Consider the following 21,048-nt stretch of genomic DNA (forward strand, 5'->3'; position numbering starts at 1 on the left):
ATGAAAAATGCTTTTTACAAAATGGCTGCTACAGAGCATCAAACCACACATTGTGAATCATGGAATATCCACTAAAATATGGAATTTGTGTTCTATTTTTTTCACAGTTACCTCAGAATAAAGTCGGTCACACCAGTGACGTCAGCTAAAAGCTTCATATGAAATCATGAGCTAAATGAGAAAATCTCTGATAACTGAAAGACACAGTGGACTCACCATGAGCTTTTCTTCATAGATCCTCAGAAAACAGGTAAAAGGAAGTCAAGTGATGTCATCAGTGTGATTTTTATTTCAAAATAAGAGATTTTTTGTTATGCGGTAACACCAGTGACACGACTCCTGGGGAACTTTCATTATAGATTTTAGAATATTTATTTAGCATCTGTTTTCTTTATGTCATTTACTTTATATATTCCATAGTCATGTATAGATTATTGTAGTTAAAATTGCAGAAAAATGTGTTTTTTCTTCAAAATATGTCTCTCCCCCTTTACACATGACTATGAGGACGAGCACTTCCGTGCTTGAAATTCTAGATAATTGATTTAAAAACCAATATTGCTAATTTAATGGCTGAAGAAGGTATAATTGTTAAAATAACATTGTTTTATTTGAAAATGTACGACAATTGTAACCCTAACATGTTTTTGAGTGTACTATATCTATAAACGCTAGGGAGACAAAAATGGACATTTCTGTAGAACGACCCAGATACAATTTTTTTCATTGGACAGTGACGATATTAATCTCAGAGGTTCATTGGTCATTTTGGATAGTAAATTAATTGGCTATATTTGTATTGTAGATACCATGACCCCAGGTTCCTATCACCACTGTAAAGAAGACTCTAAAATGAACCATTTCACAACAAACTCGAAATGACTTTGTTTACATCTCAATCATTAAATAACGCAGGTGGAATTCCTCATTAATATTGTTCTTGATCTATATGACACATTAAGCCCCACCATCACTGCTTTCTTGACACAAAATGCTTCAGAAATTTTCTCCCTGAATAACTCAGTAAGATTGGGAACAACAGGACCATAGTTTGGGGTCAGGTGGCACTGGTTTGCTTGGAGTGTGCAAAGGAGCCACCAAGGAACCGTTCTATCTGGTCCTCAAGGTTTCTTCAAGCAAAAGTCACTCTTCATAAATGTCTAGAGGACTCAATAAAGCACCCGTGAATGGCATGGTCAATTGAAGGATCTCTGCCATTCAATCTAAGTTCTATGTTGAACCACAAAGAAATTTCTAGAACTGGTTAGGGATTCAAGGCACTTCACCAATGTAGCACTGCCTTAGCTTATGCTATTAGCATCTATCGTTCTTGATCAATGCCATGTTAACCTGGTTCTTCAGAGAGCCAAGAACCACACAGCATCATTAAAAACTTTCATGTCCAAACCTTTAAACCTCCAAAAGGCCTTTTTTTTGCTTTTTTTTAAGAGTATAGTGCTTCTACTCAGTCAAGGGGGCAGTCGTGGGCTGGAGGTCGGGGAACCAGCCTTGTGACCGGGTCGTCGGTTCGAACCCCTCGGCCTACAGTACGTGACTGAAGTGCCCTTGAGCAAGGCACCTAACCCCCAACTGCTCCTTGGGTGCTGTGGATAGGGCTGCCCACCGCTCCAGGCAAGTGTGCTCACTGCCCCCTAGTGTGTGTGTTCACTAGTGTGCATGTATGTGGGTGTTTCACTGCACGGATGGGTTAAATGTGGAGGTCTAATTCCTCTGTTGGCTAATGGTTCTCAATTCAACACTTCTAAAAAAAGGCGATGTGACAAGAAAAGGGACACCGCAGCCTTACAGTCAGGAAGTCCAGAGTCCCTGGAGACTAAAAGAAGACATCACTGGCCTTGTCCTAATCCAAAAGAAAAGGGGTCAAACCACTTTGCTTGACGGACAAGAGGATAAAGAAGAATCTCCTTAAAAAAACAAAAAACAAAACATGCTCTTCATTTTGACTCCAGTCTGCTTCTTTAAACCATGGCTTATCTGTTTTCGTAGCGACTGCTAACAGTAAGCGACCGCCAGCAGCTAAAGACTGCTAACAGTACCGTGTCTTCAGAAAACTAAAGGCAGAGATAAAGAGGGGAAGATGACAGAGAAGAGTGTCCGGCTCGGTGAAACGTTACTTTCTCGTGATTCCACAGGAAGAGACTGTCCGTTGGTGTCCAGTGCTGGTTCTAGCGCTCGGTTCTCTGTTGAGGTGGGTGGCTAATGGCCCCCCTCTCTTTCTTTGCTGTTTTCCTCTCATTTCTCTGCTTGGCAGGAGTCAAATGCTCATACACAGATAGGCCCCTGTGTTTTCTGCCTCTCTCGGTCTGGTATGTATGTTCACGGACACACACACACTCACTCACTCACACGTGGCTCTACATTGCACGGTGCGCCCTGGTGGCCTGGAGGGGAAGTGCAGCTTCAGTGGTATCGACTCTGCTTCTCATCCGAGTCCGAGCCAAAGTCTCTTAAAGTCACTCCCCTCTGGAGACTCAGCAACGAGTCCTTCATCTGAGCGCATACACAAACACAAAACAGGCAACGTCAGTGAACGGAATTTCTAAACAAACGTATTGTGTATTTTGGTCTGTGTGTGATTTTGAGTGTATGTAACAGAGATGTTCACATGTCCATTCCTGTGAGTCTGAGTCCAGTCTCGAGTTTAATTTAGTCAGAGCCAGTTTAAGAGGAGCCTGGCCACTTCGTATTTCTCCCATTATACCAAAAGCATGTCTGCAAACCACTAGGGGGCACTAGAATCCTCAATGAATGGAGGTGAAAGGAGGTAAATGGCAAAAAACAAAACATTTTTGCTGGAACTTCCTTTTGGAAATTTTGGAAAGTCGAAGGAAACAATTCATTAAAATAATAATAATTTAAAAAAGCACAATACAAAGCACTTTATTTCCATTTTTCTACAGCATTAATGTTTTGTGGGGGGGTAGGACTGTAGCATTACTGCTAATGAGTGTCGATTAATTGGCTACTGAGTGCTGATTGCTTGACATTACTGTGACTGAGTGCTAAATGGTTGGCATTACTGCTGCTGAGTACTGATTTGTTGGCATTACTGCTACTGAGTGCTGATTGGTTGACATTACTGTTTCTGAGTGCTGCTTGGTTGGCATTACTGCCACTGAGTGCTGATTGGTTGCCATTATTGATACTGAGCGCTGACTGGCTAGCATTATTGCTACGTGCTGATTGGTTAGCAGTACTGCTACTGAGTGTGAACTGCATGATATTTCTACTACTGAGCTCTGATTGGTTGGTAGTAGTGCTACTGAGTGCTGAGTGGTACTGAGTGCTGATTGGTTGACATTAGAGCTGCTGAGTGCTGATTGGCTGGCTGATCAGCTCACTGGCTGGGTAAAGCTATTCACACATGCTGATGTTATGAAGGCACTGTTAGAAAGTTCTATAACTGAAGCTCAAATGTGCTAAAAATATAACAGCAGTGTTGAAATATTTGATGCTATTCTGTGTTGAGAAATTGAGTAAATGTTTTTTTGCTCAAAAGCTCCACAGGAAACTATATGATTTTAGATTCTGACAAAGACATTAAGTGGCAATTATGAACATATTACTGAGTGGCAGTTCTCCTCACTGGGAATTCTGTGGTATAGTATTGTGATCAGTTGCAGACATTCCATTGAACAAAAGTAAACCCTACCAAAGACCTGTCATGTTCAACACAGCTTCAAGTAATGAGCCTTTCATTAAAGAATTAAATAAATAAACTTGAGTCTGGTGGACAGAATGAAGCTCTTCATTCAGTACACACTGTGTTTAAAGAAAAGAGGCAACTTTTGCTTAGTCTGTAGTTTATATAGCAAGTATGCTAGCTAAGTAGTGTAGAAACGGATCCAGCTGAAGTTAGCAAGTTTTAAAAGAACGTGATTCCCTGATAGCAAGAGGACAGTGGTCTACTGTCGGCCCACTAATGGCAAAGCTGGCGGTCCACTGGCGTTTTGCTCAGCGTTTTCCGGGTGGTCCACTGGTGGTTAAGTGGAGTATTAGACAAAAGTCCACTTATCATCGCTCATTTTCCCTTCACAGTCCAATTTACTGATTTTTCCTTCCTTCCTTTCTTTAGTCACACTTTGTACATTTTTTAGTTATACTTTGTAAATTAGATTAGTAAATCATTTTAATCTAGCACAGCTTTAGCAACAACATTTTCTATAGAATAATTTTATATCAGGCCTAGTCATTGTTTTTTTTTTCTCTTGGTTGTTTGTAAAATTTGTATACGTTTATTTTTTAACATAAAAGTCTCTGTGCATTTAAAATCTGTTTGAGGAGATTAAAAACTAGCTAGAGCTTGTATGCAGGACAGTAATCTGGTCAGTCCGAGGGTGGACCAGCAGTGGCAAACAATCAAGGGGTGCCGACCTTATCAAACGAGCGGACCGATATACGCTCGCTGTCTGGGTTGCTAAAACTTCAGATGGATTAGTTGGCAACTTCAGGTAAAGTATCTATGGTGTAAGCTAGCACACTTGCTAGACTCTAGACTTGCTTCACTCTATGTAACATTTCGTTCTGACTCTAATCCCCATCTCTGGGATGTAAGACTGAACGTGTTCTGTACCTGGTCCAGCAGCAGCACTGACGACTTGATTATTTCTCTCCATTTCTGCAGCTCAGCTTCATGGAAGCGCTGCTGAGACTCCAGGAGCTGAGCCCACTCCAGCTGCGTCTGTGGTAACTTACTGCAAGCACATACATCCAATTTTAAATATTTTAAATTGTAGTTACTACGGTTAAAAGGCAATTCCATCATTGAGATGTAAAGAAAGTCATTCAGAGTGGTTTGATGTAAAATGGTTCATTGTAGAGAAGGTTGTGGACAGTGGTGGTGATGGGAACCAGGCATCACAATGTCTACAATACAAATACAGCCATTTTATTTACTGTCCAAAACTAGTAAACCTACATGTGTCTGTGTCTTCTGAGTTTTGATATGTGATGTCTACGATGGTAACAATCTGGAAAATAAGTGTATTTGGGGACTATTTTACCTTACAATGTCCTAAATATACCCCTCCGCTATGATTTGGTTACAATGTGTTTAGGCCAAAACTTTATCACAAAGCTATTGTAATGAAATGTCTCAGGTATCAGGCGGCGTTTTGTGAGGACATTTTTAGAGGCATTAAACCAAACATCTGGTTCCAGTCAGCACCACTGTGAATAATCCAGACTCAGTAAGTTTCCTTTCAGAATGATTTGAATTGTTTATTGTCTCAGAAACTTTAAGAAATTGGTGGAGTTCCCCTTTAAGGTTAAGGTTAGTCATACAAAATTCTTCTCACACATGGGTACTTACATATCATCGCCATCAGAGCAAAATCTCATCTCAATTTTTGCTGTTTTCATTTTTTTTAAGAATAAAATCTTACATGTTACACAAAAAGTTGAGAATGTTTTTGCTTCTCCTGTAAAGTGACTTTATTGGAGATACAATCTTTGTTCTCACAGTAATGATATACTTAATACCCATGAGACACATTATTATATGTAGAGTATAAAAACTTTTTCAGGCACGTGAAAAAAATGAGAATGAAAAAAAAGCAAATTATCTAAGCATTTATTTGCTCATAAAATATTGAAACAAATACAAACAATATTCATCATTTTACATGTCAATGTGTTTGCTGAACCATCTGAAAACAACTCCTCGTGGAAGCCCAGTATTAACTGTTGGTATCATCCAACGCCTGGTTTGGCTATTTAATACTTCATTATGTTAAATCAAATATGCTGGTGATGGAATTTAATAAATGGCTGAGGGCATCTAAGAGATATTTGGAACCAAACTGTCTTTTTCAAACTAGCTCACAAGATCTCAACTACTATTTTTGTCACCTTTCACTGTATTTTTGTTTATTTGCACTTATGCTAATGATATATAGTATTTTTACAAGCACAAACACACTTTTTGGCAGAATACATGGCTTTAAACAATGTACTTGGGGGCCTAAGACTTTAGCACAATACTGCCAGTATGTAGGTCCTATTATGACCACCTCCTTGTTTCTACGCTCACTGTCCATTTTATCAGCTCCACTTACTATATAGGTGCACTTTGTAGTTCTACAGTTACAGACTGTAGTCCATCTGTTTCTCTGCATACTTTGTTAGCCCCCTTTTACCCTGTTCTTCAGTGGTCAGGACCCCCATGGACCCTCACAGAGCAGGTACTATTTGGGTGGTGGATCATTCTCAGCACTGCAGTAACACTGATGTGGTGGTGGTGTGTTAGTGTGTGTTGTGCTGGAACAAGGAGGTGGTCTTAATGTTATGACTGGTCAGTGTATATGGGACATATTATTATTGCATACAGCCGCTTACATGTTGTCCCAGTTGGACACTGTCATTTTTCATTTACATACATTTACATTATTTGAAAATGCCAGCTACTCTTTACATTGTGTCAAAGATTCCAATCTAATAGACCAATTGAAATGGTTTAAAATGACTTAAATCTTGTTACACTCACTTCCTGTAAGTAAGTGTTTTTTTCCTTCTTCTGTATATGTACCCGTTGGGAAATACAAGGTTTTGTTCTGACAGTAACAGTTTAAATAATACATATGAGACGTATGTGTGACTCAACATCCTGACAAGATATAAAATCATGAGTGTGTGTCTGCATTATGCACACTGCACTATACAGACTGTGCGGTATATGTACCTCTTGTCTAAGCGTAGGCCTTGCCAGGTCATTAGGCTCTGTGCAGAATACTCCAGCATCCACAGCTTATAGAACAGCATCATGTTCAGAAAAACCAGCAGCACCAGACTAAAGGGAGCACACACACACACACACACACAACCCGGTCACACCACCGCCCAAAGCAAAACCGACCAGACAAAAACATCAAAGAGGAAAAAAAGCAATTAAAACACTGGGAAACAGAAGACGAGCCAGCGACAGAAAGCTTTAAGGCTAACAGTGAAAATACTAGGAGTCTATTTATCTTAAGGTTCTTTTACTGGCCGAATGAATAGAAAACGCTACTATTAAAAGCATTTTAATTATGCAATAAATGTATGTACCTTATGCAGATCCTAAGGCCAGCCAGGAGACAGACAAACACAAACAATTGCATTAATAGAAACATAACCAGAAAAAAAAGCACATTATTGGAATAAATTCGCTATAGGCCAAAAGTTTGGAAGCAACACTAACTTTGTAAACGTATGCATGAAAAATGTATTTTTTTCCAAAATATATTAAACAATGGTGTGCTGATTTTGAAAGAGCGTTGACTAACCTAGGGGCATTTCAGTCAAATTTGAAAATTGAATTTATAAAACATTCTAAAAAACACCTCCAATGTAAAGATTAACAGACATATGCCAATCATCTATTACCTCAGCCATGTTACTAGCCTAGTCACAGTGTAACTTATTTCACCTCATAACTTTGTGAGGAGTTAGTTAGCTGAGCTCTGTGCTGTCAGCAGCGCGGCGTGGCCCTTCTCGTCCAGTGTGCACTAGCCTTTAGACGGCTGCAGTAGTCTTTGATTCCTCATTGACTTCTAATGAAATTCTGACTCATCCTGAGATTTAGGCCCAGTCCCATTTCTTCTTTTTACCCCTACCCCTTGTTTTCGAGTGTCACCCTAACCCCTTGGAACTGAGTTACAAGGGGTAGTGGTTGAAATCTTGCCCTACGAAATGGGACCCTCAAATTAAAAAAAAAAAACAAAACAAAAAAAAAACATTGCTTTATTAAGAGGCTACTAGCGCTGCTCTGTAGGCGACCCTGCCAGTCTGCAGTGACAGCAGAGGAGGGTAAAGTTCAGCTCCTCACAGCTGGGCTTTAGTTACATTTAGGGCATCATATGCCTTCAAAGAGCGGGGCTATTATTTATTATTGCCCACCGCTAATTCTTCAGGGATATGAAGCTGAAGTCAGATATTCACCAGCTTCTCTTTCAAATTTTCCCATTCCACCTTAAATGGTGCAGCAGTTACATTCTGGCACTTCAGGCGTCAGAACTGCTGGACTATTTAAGGTGGAATGGGAAAGTTAGCTAGCTAGCTACCGAGATATTAGCATGCTATTAGCAATTTTTTATGCTTGTTATGAAGAAAACAACCATAATACACTGAAATGATATTAAACTAAGAGAATACAATAGTTAACGTAATTTTTAACAGAGAAAATTCTCACATTTGTGGGTTTCTTTGGTCGCTCGTGGAGCCATCTTGCTGGTTTTTTTCTTTTTTTCTCATAACTCTGTTTGGAGTCTCTGAAAAACCTCCAACACTTCGCCCTCCCCCTCTATCTCAACAAGAATCGGGACACCCTAACCCTAGATGTAAGCGTGCAGTGGTAGGGGCGAGGGGTGAAATGGGACTGGGCCTTAATGTCTTACTAATGTTACTTATGAGTTTTCACAGACACTTTCTATGAATATCATTCATAACGCTTTACAATGTATTCATAAGGCATTATAAACACGCCTATAAATAGTCCTGAAAGTGCATTACACATTATCACCATGTTTATAACATGCACTGCAAAAAATAATACCTTAGCAAGTGCACACATTTTAAACGTAGTCAATAAATCTAATATTTCTCATTATGAGGCTGTTGTAAGAATATTATAAGATCATTCCACCTGTTTCTTTACACTGTAAAAAGTGTTGTATTCCACTGGCAGATTGGTTTACTTTTTTCGAGAAATAATGATAATTTTGCATTTTTTTAAATAAATAATGCTTAAAACATGTAAAATCATCTGCCAACTGACTACGACACTTTTGTAAGATAAAAGTGTTTAAAAACAAGTAAAAATTCTAGAAATAAGTTAAATAATCTCACAATTTTCTCACAACAGTCTCATAATGACAAATATTAGATATATAGACTACATTTAAGATGTTTACACTGGCTAACTGAATTGTTAATGTAATGTAGTGTTTATAACACGTTATACTGTCAGTGCCAGAGATACTCAGTCTCAGCATAATGCATTATAACAAACAAATCTGCCTACTCATAAATGCACTCTGAGCTATGCCATGATTTCTTATATGAACTTATGTCTTATACCTGTCTGGAGTGGAATAATAATTGCTTGCTTTGTAACGTTTTTGCAACCCTCAAATTCAAAGTTCAAGAATTCATGCACTAGTAATTATGGCTATAGATTATTTTTGATAGATGATATAACAGATGATTGAGAGATTATTATATGAAATTTGTGTTGGTTATTGGTGAACTGATTTAAAATTAGAGATGGCATATCAGCATCAACGGGCATTGGGCTGATTTCAGCAGGTTTCAGTCGCTGTTTGTATTGTATCTCTACTTAAGATTAAGTACAATAATAAAACAATTACTGCTTGTTTCCAGACTTTTGACCTGTAGTGTGATCGTGGCACTAAAGGAACAGCAAGTATCAGAGATAAAATGAGAAAAAGTGAAATAGTGGAGAAAGGAAGAAATGCAGAAGTGAGAGTGAAAGAAAGGGAGGTGTACTTACACAAAACTGATAATGAGCAGCAGTTTGGAGATGCTGCAGAAAGGCCCGCCTGCAGGGGTGTGTTCAGGTGTCTGTCTTGTTTGGGTGGAGCCTGTTTTCAAAAAAACAGTAGTGATGCTGTTAATATGACTCAATATGACCATTCTACAACAGCGTTTTAGGGCCACTGTTAATAAAAATAAAATAGTAGAATAAAGTCATAATATTTCAAGGAAAAAAGTCATTATATTTTGAGAAAAAAGTCGTAACATTATTCTGAGAAAAAAGTTATAATATTCTGAAAAAAAAGTCGTAATATTTAGAAAAAAAAAGTCGTAATATTCCGAGAAAAAAAGACTACTATTTCAAAAAAGGGGGTACTATTTCAAAAAAAAAGTCGTATTATTTCAAGAATAAAGTCGTAATAAAGGCGAAGTCTGCTATTTTTATTTTTATTAACAGTGGCTCTAAAACGCCGTCGTACCATTCAGTGTTTTACAGTAACTGAATATTCACGTTGTTCACTAAGAATAGATTCAGTATCAGTCAAACGTTTGGACAAGTCTATTCATAGAAGGGTTTTCCTTATTTTAACTATTTCTTTATTTTCACTGTTATATTCAGTAGTATTATATTTACTACTTTACTAATATTCAAATATCAGAACCCCCCTTTGACTTGACACAGTAGCCACGTTTACCTGCAGCCTGACAATCCGTTAATAATCCGACTAATAGCTCAACTGGAATAGAATACATCCACGTAAACACCTCAGTTGGAATAGTCTAGTCTGATTAAGACCATTCGGAATACAACTTCTATCCAATTGATCGAGGTGGGTAATCCTGTAAATAATCCATTAAATAGAAGAATAATATCCGTGTAAACGCCTGTATCTGATTACATTCCCAATCTGAAAGTTTAAGTATGTTCTGATCATGTTCGTCACGTCATGGTAAAAGTGAAATCAGTTTCAGAAATCACAGTGAGAAAATAAATACACTCAACTATGAAAAGAAATAGAAAAACCTAAAATCTAAAATGTGCCATAATTTCTGCACAAGCCAGGTTTTATGTTTTATTTTTGTCCTCCAATATTTTTATTTTTTCCTCCAATTCAGCAAATAAACAGTAATTCTGTGTTAAAATGTGCAGAAATATGTTCACTGTAACTTATTTTCACTTAGAACATCAACAAAACATAGTTTGGCTGGAGCTTTTACCCTGTTCTTCAGTGGTCAGGACCCCCATGGACCCTCACAGAGCAGGTACTATTTGGGTGGTGGATCATTCTCAGCACTGCAGTAACACTGACGTGGTGGTGGTGTGTTAGTGTGTGCTGCGCTGGTCTGAGTGGATCAGACACAGCAGTGCTGCTGGAGTTTTTAAACACCTCAGTGTCACTGCTGGACTGAGAATAGTCCACCAACCACAAATATCCTGCCAACAGCGTCCTGTGACCACTGATGAAGGACTAGAGGATGACCAACACAAACTGTGCAGCAGCAGATGAGCTATCGTCTCTGACTTTACATCTACAAGGTGGACTGACAAGGTAGGAGTATCTAATAGAGTGGACAGTGAGTGGACACAGTGTTTAAAAAGTCCAGCAGCACTGCTGTGTCTGATCCACTTGTACAAGCGCAACACACACTAACACACCACCACCACCACAGTGCTACTGCAGTGCTGAGAATGATCCACCACCCAAATAGTACCTGCTCTGTGAGGGTCCATGGGGGTCCTGACCACTGAAGAACAGGGTAAAAGGGGGCTAACAAAGTATGCAGAGAAACAGATGGACTACAGTCTGTAACTGTAGAACTACAAAGTGCACCTATATAGTAAGTGGAGCTGATAAAATGGACAATGAGGTCAGTTTATGTGTGTCTATCATGCGTATGTTTGTGTGAATGTAATTTCGACCTGCCACGTGTTTGATCCGCTGGATGACCTCCTCGTCGGTGGGCGTAGTTACAGGGCTGAGTGTTTCTTCCAGATGTGGCGTTCGCAGATGTGGAAGGGGCCTTTTTCTCCGCCTCAGGGTGGAGCTCTTCAGCGCTTTAGCTTTAGGAGATGGCCTGTGGGACTCTAACAGAGTGTCCTCTGCTTTAGCCAGCTCGAGCTCTGCATGAGTGAAGGGGGTGATTAAAGGAAGAGTTTGGCAAAAAAATCAAATTTACACTAAAAAATCGATTTCACACTTATCCCAAACGCAGTCGGTTAGCCAAGACATGTTAAATGTTTGCTGTTCAAAACTGCTCTAGTGTAGAACTGGATCTATGCGGTGGGTCATTGCCAAAAGCCACAGTTTGCATGAGTCTGCATCAGCAGGAAATCAGTGGTATCATTTCAGACTACCTGTAGATTCCTGCTATTGAAAAATGGAACCCAACACTTTTTTGGACAACAGTTTTCAGAGGTTTATCGTTATTCAATACACAACTTCTAACTCTCTTATAGTAAGCAATCCTTGAGTATTACTGTGCTAATGCTATGTACCTGTGCAGTGACGTTTCACAGCACACAGCTGCACTGCATCCTCCCAGAGTTTGAAGGTAGAATGGTACCGGGAAAGTGGGACATTATGATGGTGTACTCCGAATTTTAGCTTAAATGTGTACATGAATCTGTTCATGTTTTGATTTTCTGTACCCTCTTAAAAAAAGATGGTTCTCCAAGGGTTCTTTAGTAAAGAAAACAGTTCTATATAGAGGCATGAACACTCAAAGAACCCTTTGCATGATTAAAGGGTTCTCTGCATCATGAAAGCGTTCTTCAGATTGATGGAGAATGTGCTGTAGATGGTTCTATATATAGAACTTTTTTGTAAAGGGTTCTATATAGAACCAAAAGGGTTCTTTTATTGTAACAAGCCTGATATCGTAACAATAAAATAACTCTTTTTTGTGTTATATAGAACCCTTTCCAATTATATATATATATATATATATATATATATATAGAACCATCTACAGCACATTCTCCATTAATCTGAAGAACGCTTTCACGATGCAAAGGGTTCTTTGAGTGTTCATGCTTCTATAACCATTTTCTTTACTAAAGAACCCCTGAAGAACCATCAGTTTTAATGGTGGTATGGTAATCTGGTAATGGTAATCTCCAGCAGGAAACTTTTCCAAAAGTAGAACAGTTCCTTTTCTCAACGTTCGACTTTTTATGAAGCTGAATTCATCTTCTCATTCGCCAACTTCTTGTTCAGATTTTCCTGCTCCACCTTAAATGGTGCCTGAGGCGAATTTGGCGAATGAGAAACTGACTTCAGCCTCGTGACTTTTTAGTGTTTGTCAGTTTCTCGTTGCAGATTAAACGTATCAGAAAACCAGCTGGAGTGATTATAAACGCAAATAAGTCCATTCGTCTCCAAATTATCGATGTTTGTCTTAAATCTTTCTCTTTGTCGTTTCGTTAGCTACTAGCTAGACGAGACTGTTGTCTGCATTGCTATGGTGACCAGCAGTCTGCGCTGATCTTCAGGGTTAAAGGGTGAATTAGCAGTTCTACATTAACTCCAGCGTTTAAGACCATTTATTGTTAAACCGTGTTGAACGATCAGCAGAGCTTTATTTTACTGCAAAGGAGGATCATTTTATTTTTACCTAATAATCTAATTCTGCTGTGGAGCCAAAACAGGGCAGTAAAAGAGCCGCATGCAGCTCCAAAGCCACGCATTGCCGACCCCCTGTGGCAGATCATGTCAAAAGTAGGACGTTTGATAAGCAGTGTATGCTGGCAATAGACCTTGAGGTGAGTCTCAAGTGGACATTTAATTCCAACTCAGCTGAGTATGTCTTACCCAGGCTCCTGAAGTTCTCCTCCAGCCCACTCCAGAAGTTCTTTTCAATGAAGCCCTTCACCAGCCCCCACGGCTGCTTCCTATAGCGCAGCTCTGTAGAAACCCTGAGAGGAAGAGTCCAGTTTCAATTGAAATGTTTTATCATTTCCTTAAATAAAAAAAAACAAAATATCAAGGAACAAAACAAACAAACAGACAAAAAAACGGTGCTTGAGAAGAGCGCACACTGATGATCACCCAGTGATGGTGATGGCACGTTATAGTGTTTGGGGTGTCTGACGCTCTCATAGGCATTTTGTATCTATTTTCATTAAATCCTGGAATAGCAGCACCTTTTGTTCCCGACTAATAATAATAAACTACAAGTAATATTAGTGTAATTTATTAATATTGGTAGTTTATTAATAAAGTAATATTGGTACTACTACTGCAAAAAAATGGGATCTTGTCAAGTGAAATGATTTTAAATCTAGTCGACATATCTAATATTTCCCATTTTGAGATGGTTGTGCTATTATCATAAGATTACCTAACTTATATCTAGATGTTATTTAATAATAATAATAATAATAATAATAATAATAATATTATTATTATTAGACGTTATTTACTTGTTTTAGGTCATTTTAGTAAGTAAAATTATCTCAGTATATTGGCAGATCATTTTGCTGGTTTCAAGCACATTTCTTAAAACACAGAAAATTATTTGCCAGTACTGTGAGATAATTTTACTTCATTACTTAAAACAAGCAAAAATACACAAAAATAAGGTGAATATTCTTAAATTAAGCTTGCTACAATCTCAACAGGTGAAATATTAGAATTATTGACTATATTTATCACAATTTGACTTGACGAGACACCATTTTTTGCAGTGTATTAGTAGGAGGAGTAGTTTAATGAGCCTTTCTGTACTACGACACTTTGTTTTAGGATTAGCTAGAACGCACCTGAGCCGGCACTTGTTCTTGGCCACGCGGGTCAGCGCGTAGCGGTTAAGCGTGTAGAAGTAGTCGTGATAAGGGACATCATGAGTGACGACCTCCGCGTCGATGATGTAACACTCGCTCTCCTGGCTGGCCTTGTACAGAGTCTGAGTGAGTGAGCGAGAAAGAGAGAGAGAGGATTACATAAGTGACAGCAAATCTTCAGAGACAGACATATCACGACAAAACTGAATGATGTTGTTGGCTGTGGTGGAGTGGAGTGTTTGAGAAGTCGAGGTTTAGCCAAGGTTTTAACATCAGTGTTGGAGAAGAAAACTGCATCACAGTCTACATTCAACTACTGACTCAAAGGGGACTCAACCCTGTCTGTCTAGATGTGTATATGGAATATTATGCAATTATAAAACAATACAAATGATAGAATTGGCGAAATGGAAAAGAGCTGCCAGATAATTCAACATCCACTCCTACAAAAGCAAATTTAAAACAGATTTTAAATATTTACTGCTACAACATTTATGTGGAGATAATACAGAGATTTGCTGAAAAGGTGTTGCTGTGTCTTTTTTGTGCATAGAAAAATATATATCTATATAATTATATATAATATTGCTGTTGTCAGAGCAAAATCTCAATTTTTGTTGTTTTTTCAGTTTTTGACAGTTTAAAAATGCCTGTTTTCCTTCATATTTTGTGAAAACTTCATGATGAATGGATCAGAAGAAATGGCCCAAAATGACTTGGAAAAAAGTCTGGTTACATTAACTTACATTTAAAGTAAGTATGTTTTTGCCTTCTCCTGTAAAGTTTTCATTTTTAGAGATACACGGTTTTCTTCCGTTAGCAGCGATTCATAATTATATAATACCAATTTTAATATAGGGGCGGAACAGTGGCGCTGTCGCCTCACAGCAAGAAGGGCCTGGGTTCTATTCCCCGGCTGGGCAACCAGGGTCCTTTCTGTGTGGAGAGCATGTTCTCCCCGTGTCTGTGTGGGTTTCCTCCCACAGTCCAAAGACATGCAGTCAGGCCAATTGGAGATGCTAAACTGCCCCTGAGTGTGAGTGTGTGAGAAGAATATATATATTTATATATGCGTGTGGGTACTCCAATAAAAGCATGTATGTATATATTAATAATATCAAAAGTGCAGATTCTAATTTTTAATTGATGCATTTGTATTCATATGGAAATTTGTGGAAAGGTTGTTGCTATGTCTTCTTTTTTGTGGAAAGAAAAACCATCGTTTACATTTTTTGCCATGTTTTTCGCTAAATCTTGACATAAAAACAAACAGAAACAAGCTGGAAGTGCAGAACTGAGCCAGTACAGAATGTAAATATAATTACACAATTCTAAAATGCAAAAATGACAGTAATGAATATATTTCTAAAGGTAAGGTTTTTTGAGATGCAGTGTCACTGTGACTCACCTGAGTCTCGCTGACGGTGGCTGTTTTGGGTGCTAGTGGGTTGGAGAGGGAGATGGTGTACATTATCTCTCTCTTCTGATTCCCCGCCTCCTCTTTCTTCCAAGGGTGAAAGACAATATCTGTGTGTGTGTGTGTGTGTGTGTGTGTGTGTGTGTGTGTGTGTGTGTGTGTGTGTGTTCGTGGACACAAACAGAGAGAATAAACAGTCATTATAGGATATTGACTGACATTTTGAATACCGAAGGGGAAACAAATATTCATTATCTGGTGTTTGGTATTTGGTATTATTTGCTATTTGGTTTTTGTTATTTAATATACAAGTACTGTGTAAATATGAACAAAAAAGCATGTATTCATAAGAAGAAACATAAATAAGTTTAAAAGACAAAACTGAAAGGGATAAAAGTATCTAGACACTGCAAATGAATGACATTAGTACTTTGTTGCAACGCTGTTGTTGGCAATTACAGCTCTGAGACGTCTATTGTGGTCTGTTCATTTTGGCATACTGTCTTCAGTTCCCCAAGGTAATCAGGGCTCTTCTGATTCCAAATACATTTTCAGTGCAACTGGCTAGACCATGCAAGCACCTTCACCTTCTTTTTCAGAAATGTGTGTTGACTTATTTTGGCTGTATGTTTGGGCTCGATTTACTTTTGAAATGCCCATTTTCTTCCCAGATTAAGTTTCTTGGCCAAAGAGATTAAACTATCCTCTAATATGTCCTGTTCGTATTTCCTTTAACAGCCTGTAATACCCTGGTGTTGTCTGCAGAGAAGCAGCCCAGTATCATGATGCTCCCACCCTCATACCTCACTGTGGGTTTGGTGTTATTGGGATCACACACACAAATATGATGAACTGAACTATTGCCAAAGAGTCCTATTTCTGTTTAATCTGGCCACATTGTCCCAAACTTGTCTTTACTTCTGATTTGCCTCAGTGCTTGTGTGCACATTTTAGATGCACATCTCTGTGCTCCTTTTTTAAGCAGAGGAGTTTTGCGTGGGGTGTAGAAACAGAGATGACTACAGTGCATTACGTATTGTTCTTTGTGTAACTGCTGCTTTCAGGTCAGACTCAGTCTGTGTGAGTGTGTGTGTCTGGGTGTGTATTTCATACCTGTAAATCTCCTCTGCTCCATGAAGTCAGACATAAACTGCGACTCGGTGAAGAGGAACGAGTACATCTTATCCACACTGAACTTATACACCTCATTAATGTACTGACGACCATTCAGGTCTTCATGGAACGCCTGGACCTCCACTTCTGAGAACAAACACAGAGAGTGAGAGCTGTTTACATCTGTTTTACACCTGTATTTTAACATTTTAACAAGATTTTTAACATTGGAACTTCACTTAGACCGACATATTGTGTGGGGTTAAAGCAGTAATTCCCAATCCCAGTTTGATCAAATAAGAACGAGTACTGGGTTCGTAGGTCACGCATGTCTATCTCTTCTTAATCCCTTAAACAGCCACGAAACGAAGGCTGGTCCAAACCTTTACGACACACTTCTATACATATAACTAAGCCACTTTGTATTGTAGTCCATGTAGTTATTAAATAATATGCCTTAGCATGGAATAAGCCTGGGATTTGAAAGGCAAGTGATTCAGACATATAATTTGCATTATGCTAAACTGTCGGTTCTACAGTATGAATCTAAAAATAATGCCACAATCCAATAATTCAACCATTCAAAACAGTAGACCTGATATGTCAGCTGGTGATAGTCAGTCAGTTTTCTAAGAAAGTTCAGCTTATGTATATATATATATATATATATATATATATATATATATATATATATATATATATATATATATATATATATCGCTGTCGTCAGAACAAAACCTCGTATTTCCAAAATGGTAACTTTACAGCAGAAAGAAAAAACATACTTTACTTTCAATGTAAGTCAATGGAACCAGACATTTTTCCAATTCATTTTGAGCCGCTTCTTTTGGTCCATCCATTATAAATCTTTCACACAACATAAAGGACAACTGTTGCTTTCATATGTACTTATATAAAGCTGCATTATTAATGTGGAACCATACTAAGGTACTTAGTATTTCCTAAACTCGGTGGAGTAATAATTTTCTGTTTGGGTCCCAGTTTGGTATCAGTTCTCTGGGTCCTAGAGTCTAAAAGTTTAAGAACCCGTGCTCTAAACTGGAATATAAATTTTATTTTTACCAGCACTTTTAATTTAAATTTAGGTTGTATGCAAATGTGTGTAAATCTGTACTTGTCTTGTTACTTCTGTAAGGACCAAATGTCCTCACAATGATAGAAAACCAAGATATTTTGTACAAATGAGGACCATTTTACTTGTCCTCACTTGAAAATGTGCTGTCTTCACCACAAATTTAAAGAGCAGAAACACTCTTTTGGTTACTGAGGTTAGGTTAGGTTTAGGTTTAGGTTTAGGTGTAGTATATTATTACTTGGCTACAGTAATACAGAAGTCTATGGAGGTCCTCACAAGTGAGGTATAGTCAGACCTAATGTGTGTGTATACATATATATGCCTACCCTCATCGTGTGTGTCTGAGGAGTCGCTGAGCTCTGTGGGTATGTCCTCATTATCGTTAAAGTCGAGTGATGGTGAGGGCACTGGGCCTAGCTGACCTCCGCCTGGCTCGCAGTTCCTCTCCTCCGCCAGCAGGGGCAGCGGCAGCAGCTCACTGTCAGCAAGGCAGTCTGTGTACTCCTCAGGAGCAATGTCAAACTGAAACCAACAGAGGGCACCACTTAGAACATGCAGCAGGACATCTGCAGTCTTTCATTACGTTTACAAGGGGAATTCCACCCAGTTTTAAAATTTTTGCCTTGAGATGTAAGCTTACAGAATTGTTCACAGTAGTCTGAAAACTTCAATGCCTTTTGACTGAAAGTTAGTAGACACAGATTTACTACTGTTTCTCAATCACCAACATTACTTTTAAAAACTGATAGTCAATAAAATGGCCATATTTGCATTGTAGACACTGTGACTCCTGGTTCCTATCACCACCACTGTAAACAAATCAGGGGGAAAGTTTCTCTACAAATCTGAATAACTTTGTTTACATCTTAATTATTTAATTAAGCAGAATTTTTGTGAAATTAGTAGAATTCCCTGTTAAAGGTTTGTTAATTTGCTGTTTCAGTAGTGTGTTTTGATGCTTCTTGTAATGAGGATCCTGTATGTATGTACGTATGTATGTATATATGTTTGTCTGTATGTATTTGTAGGTGGCAACAGTAGCATATTCAGGCCACTTGGTGGCGTACTAGAACTGATGGTAGAGCATGTATTTGATAAATGTGTCTCCGCTCTCACAGACAGTGGCTTATCTGTGCTGCTGGGTGGGTTTTCGTTGATGAGTTGATGGTGGAGTGCGTAACTGATATTCACTCTTAAAACAGATGGTTTTTCAAGGGTTCTTTAGTAAAGCAAATGGTTCTATATAGAACCATGAAGACTCAAAGAACCTTTTGCATGATTAAAGAGTTCTTTGCATTGTCAAAGCGTTCCTCAGATTGATGGAGAATGTTCTGTAGATGGTTCTATTTAGGACCTTTTTGAAAAGGGTTCTATATAGCACCAAAAAGCGTTCTTCTATTGTTACAAGCTTGACATTGTAACATTAGAAGAAGCTCCTTTTTGGTGCTAAATAGAACCTTTTTCAGAAACTTCACTTCAAAATCAACAAACCATGTGATTTAGCTGGGGGTGCCCAAACTTTTGCATACAACTGTACATCCTTGTGTGCTATTCCACTTTCTTTGTTACCCTTTTTATTTTTACAGAATTATATTTACAGTTTTTAACCCCTTAGCTTGGCTACATAGATGAGCGTCACCCTCAGTGTTACTCAGGTTTAAACAGAGGTTGATTAGTTGATTGATTGATAATATTAATGAAAAATATAAAAATATCAAAGCTGATTTCCATTCTGGGCACTGCAGAAAGAAGCTGCAGTGTTTTTACTAGTACAAACACATTTACTGCCCATATAAATGGTTTTAAACTGTTTTCTCATGAGGTCATGAGGTGTGCTTGTGTGTGTGTGTGTGTGTGTGTGTGTGTGTGTGTACTCACAGACAGTGGCATGTCGGTGCTGCTGGGTGGAGTTGTAGAGTTGAGGGTGGAGTGTGTGATGGACCTCTTGTGGGATGGAGGGCTGCTGTCCGGCTTATTCTCTCCGCTGCTCTTAGACGAGTTATCATTACTGACCTCGTTCTCTTCAGCTGGGATTTCTTCACAGTACCTAAAACACACAAACGAGGAAAGCTGAAACACGAAGGAAAGTTCAAACAGTCCCGTTTTTTGTACTTATGTATGTGCTCTATATATCTACTACCACTGTCACCGCTCTGTGAATGAGACTGAATATGTGGGACTGCATGTCTGGTGGATCTATAAGACTGAGTGTGTGTGTACATATATGCACCGATGTGTAATTGCACTTGTGTGTAATGTATGTGTGTGTTGTGTGTTTACCCCATTGTGTTGAAATCGTCGTCGGGGGGGACGTAATCCTCATCATCACTGGTCAGCCCCAGCTCGTTGCCATAGCACTGATGGACAAAGTGCCACAACTCCTTAGGACACAGAGGCTGGAGAGAGGTATAAAAAATGTTGCAGAACAACTCTCAAATAAAAAAAATCCTATTATTTATTTACTTATTTATAAATGTATTAATAAATTATATTTTTAATTATACTTTATAATATATAATGGTGATAATATAAGTGAAGAAGTGATATATAATCAATTATATTTTACTTTTATACTATATATATATATATATATATATATATATATATATATATATATATATATATTATTTTAATAAATGTGTGTTTGTGTGTGCTATTGTGTTATTTCATAAATATCATCTGCAAGAAATGAGGAACAATGTCTGAGTCACTCAATTTTCTGAAAATCAAATTTAAAATAAAAAGTTAATATTTGTACTGAAAGGCTCAACAGCACGACCCGTCAGTATCTCATCTACTGTAATCTGTCGTTTCCCAGAGAGAACAGTAGAAGGTTTGTTTAATATTATCACTTATCCTTGATGTCTCAGTTGGGAAGTTGGGAACAGTACTATTCTTGGTTCTGAGCAGACACTGGGGTGTAATAGTGCCACCTGACTCACCTTCTCCAGCAGGGCATTCTGCCAGAGCCGGAACATCATCATATACGTCCTGTCCCTCGCCCCGAACGAGGTGAAAAAGTGCTAGAGAACGAGACAGGAAAGCATTACTGCATTACACTCAGAAGCATTACTGATTCTATTCTAAAATACGTCTAAAATCTGAGAAATTAAGTGTCTGATGTTTTGAAGATGATCAACCAAATCT

The 21,048-nt window shown here is 38.4% G+C and overlaps 1 protein-coding gene across 2 annotated transcripts in view; it reads right to left on the reverse strand.

Moving 5' to 3' along the window:
* Positions 1 to 385: 385 nt before the first annotated feature.
* Positions 386 to 21,048, reverse strand: part of gramd1bb (GRAM domain containing 1Bb) — a 69,065-nt gene continuing 48,402 nt past the window's right edge. For both annotated transcript variants that reach the window (XM_036584813.1, XM_036584814.1), the window contains 14 exons: positions 20,844 to 20,924; positions 20,182 to 20,297; positions 19,780 to 19,948; positions 18,228 to 18,423; positions 16,806 to 16,952; positions 15,684 to 15,802; positions 14,255 to 14,397; positions 13,305 to 13,408; positions 11,414 to 11,614; positions 9,509 to 9,599; positions 7,066 to 7,077; positions 6,701 to 6,808; positions 4,595 to 4,715; positions 386 to 2,511 (listed from right to left, as the gene is read on the reverse strand). In XM_036584813.1, the coding sequence (XP_036440706.1) occupies positions 2,422 to 2,511; positions 4,595 to 4,715; positions 6,701 to 6,808; positions 7,066 to 7,077; positions 9,509 to 9,599; positions 11,414 to 11,614; positions 13,305 to 13,408; positions 14,255 to 14,397; positions 15,684 to 15,802; positions 16,806 to 16,952; positions 18,228 to 18,423; positions 19,780 to 19,948; positions 20,182 to 20,297; positions 20,844 to 20,924 (1,698 nt within the window). In that variant the 3' untranslated portion in view covers positions 386 to 2,421. The remainder of the gene's footprint in view (positions 2,512 to 4,594; positions 4,716 to 6,700; positions 6,809 to 7,065; positions 7,078 to 9,508; positions 9,600 to 11,413; positions 11,615 to 13,304; positions 13,409 to 14,254; positions 14,398 to 15,683; positions 15,803 to 16,805; positions 16,953 to 18,227; positions 18,424 to 19,779; positions 19,949 to 20,181; positions 20,298 to 20,843; positions 20,925 to 21,048) is intronic.

Source organism: Colossoma macropomum, unplaced genomic scaffold (genome assembly GCF_904425465.1).
Source record: "Colossoma macropomum unplaced genomic scaffold, Colossoma_macropomum, whole genome shotgun sequence".
Taxonomy (NCBI): Eukaryota; Metazoa; Chordata; class Actinopteri; order Characiformes; family Serrasalmidae; genus Colossoma; species Colossoma macropomum.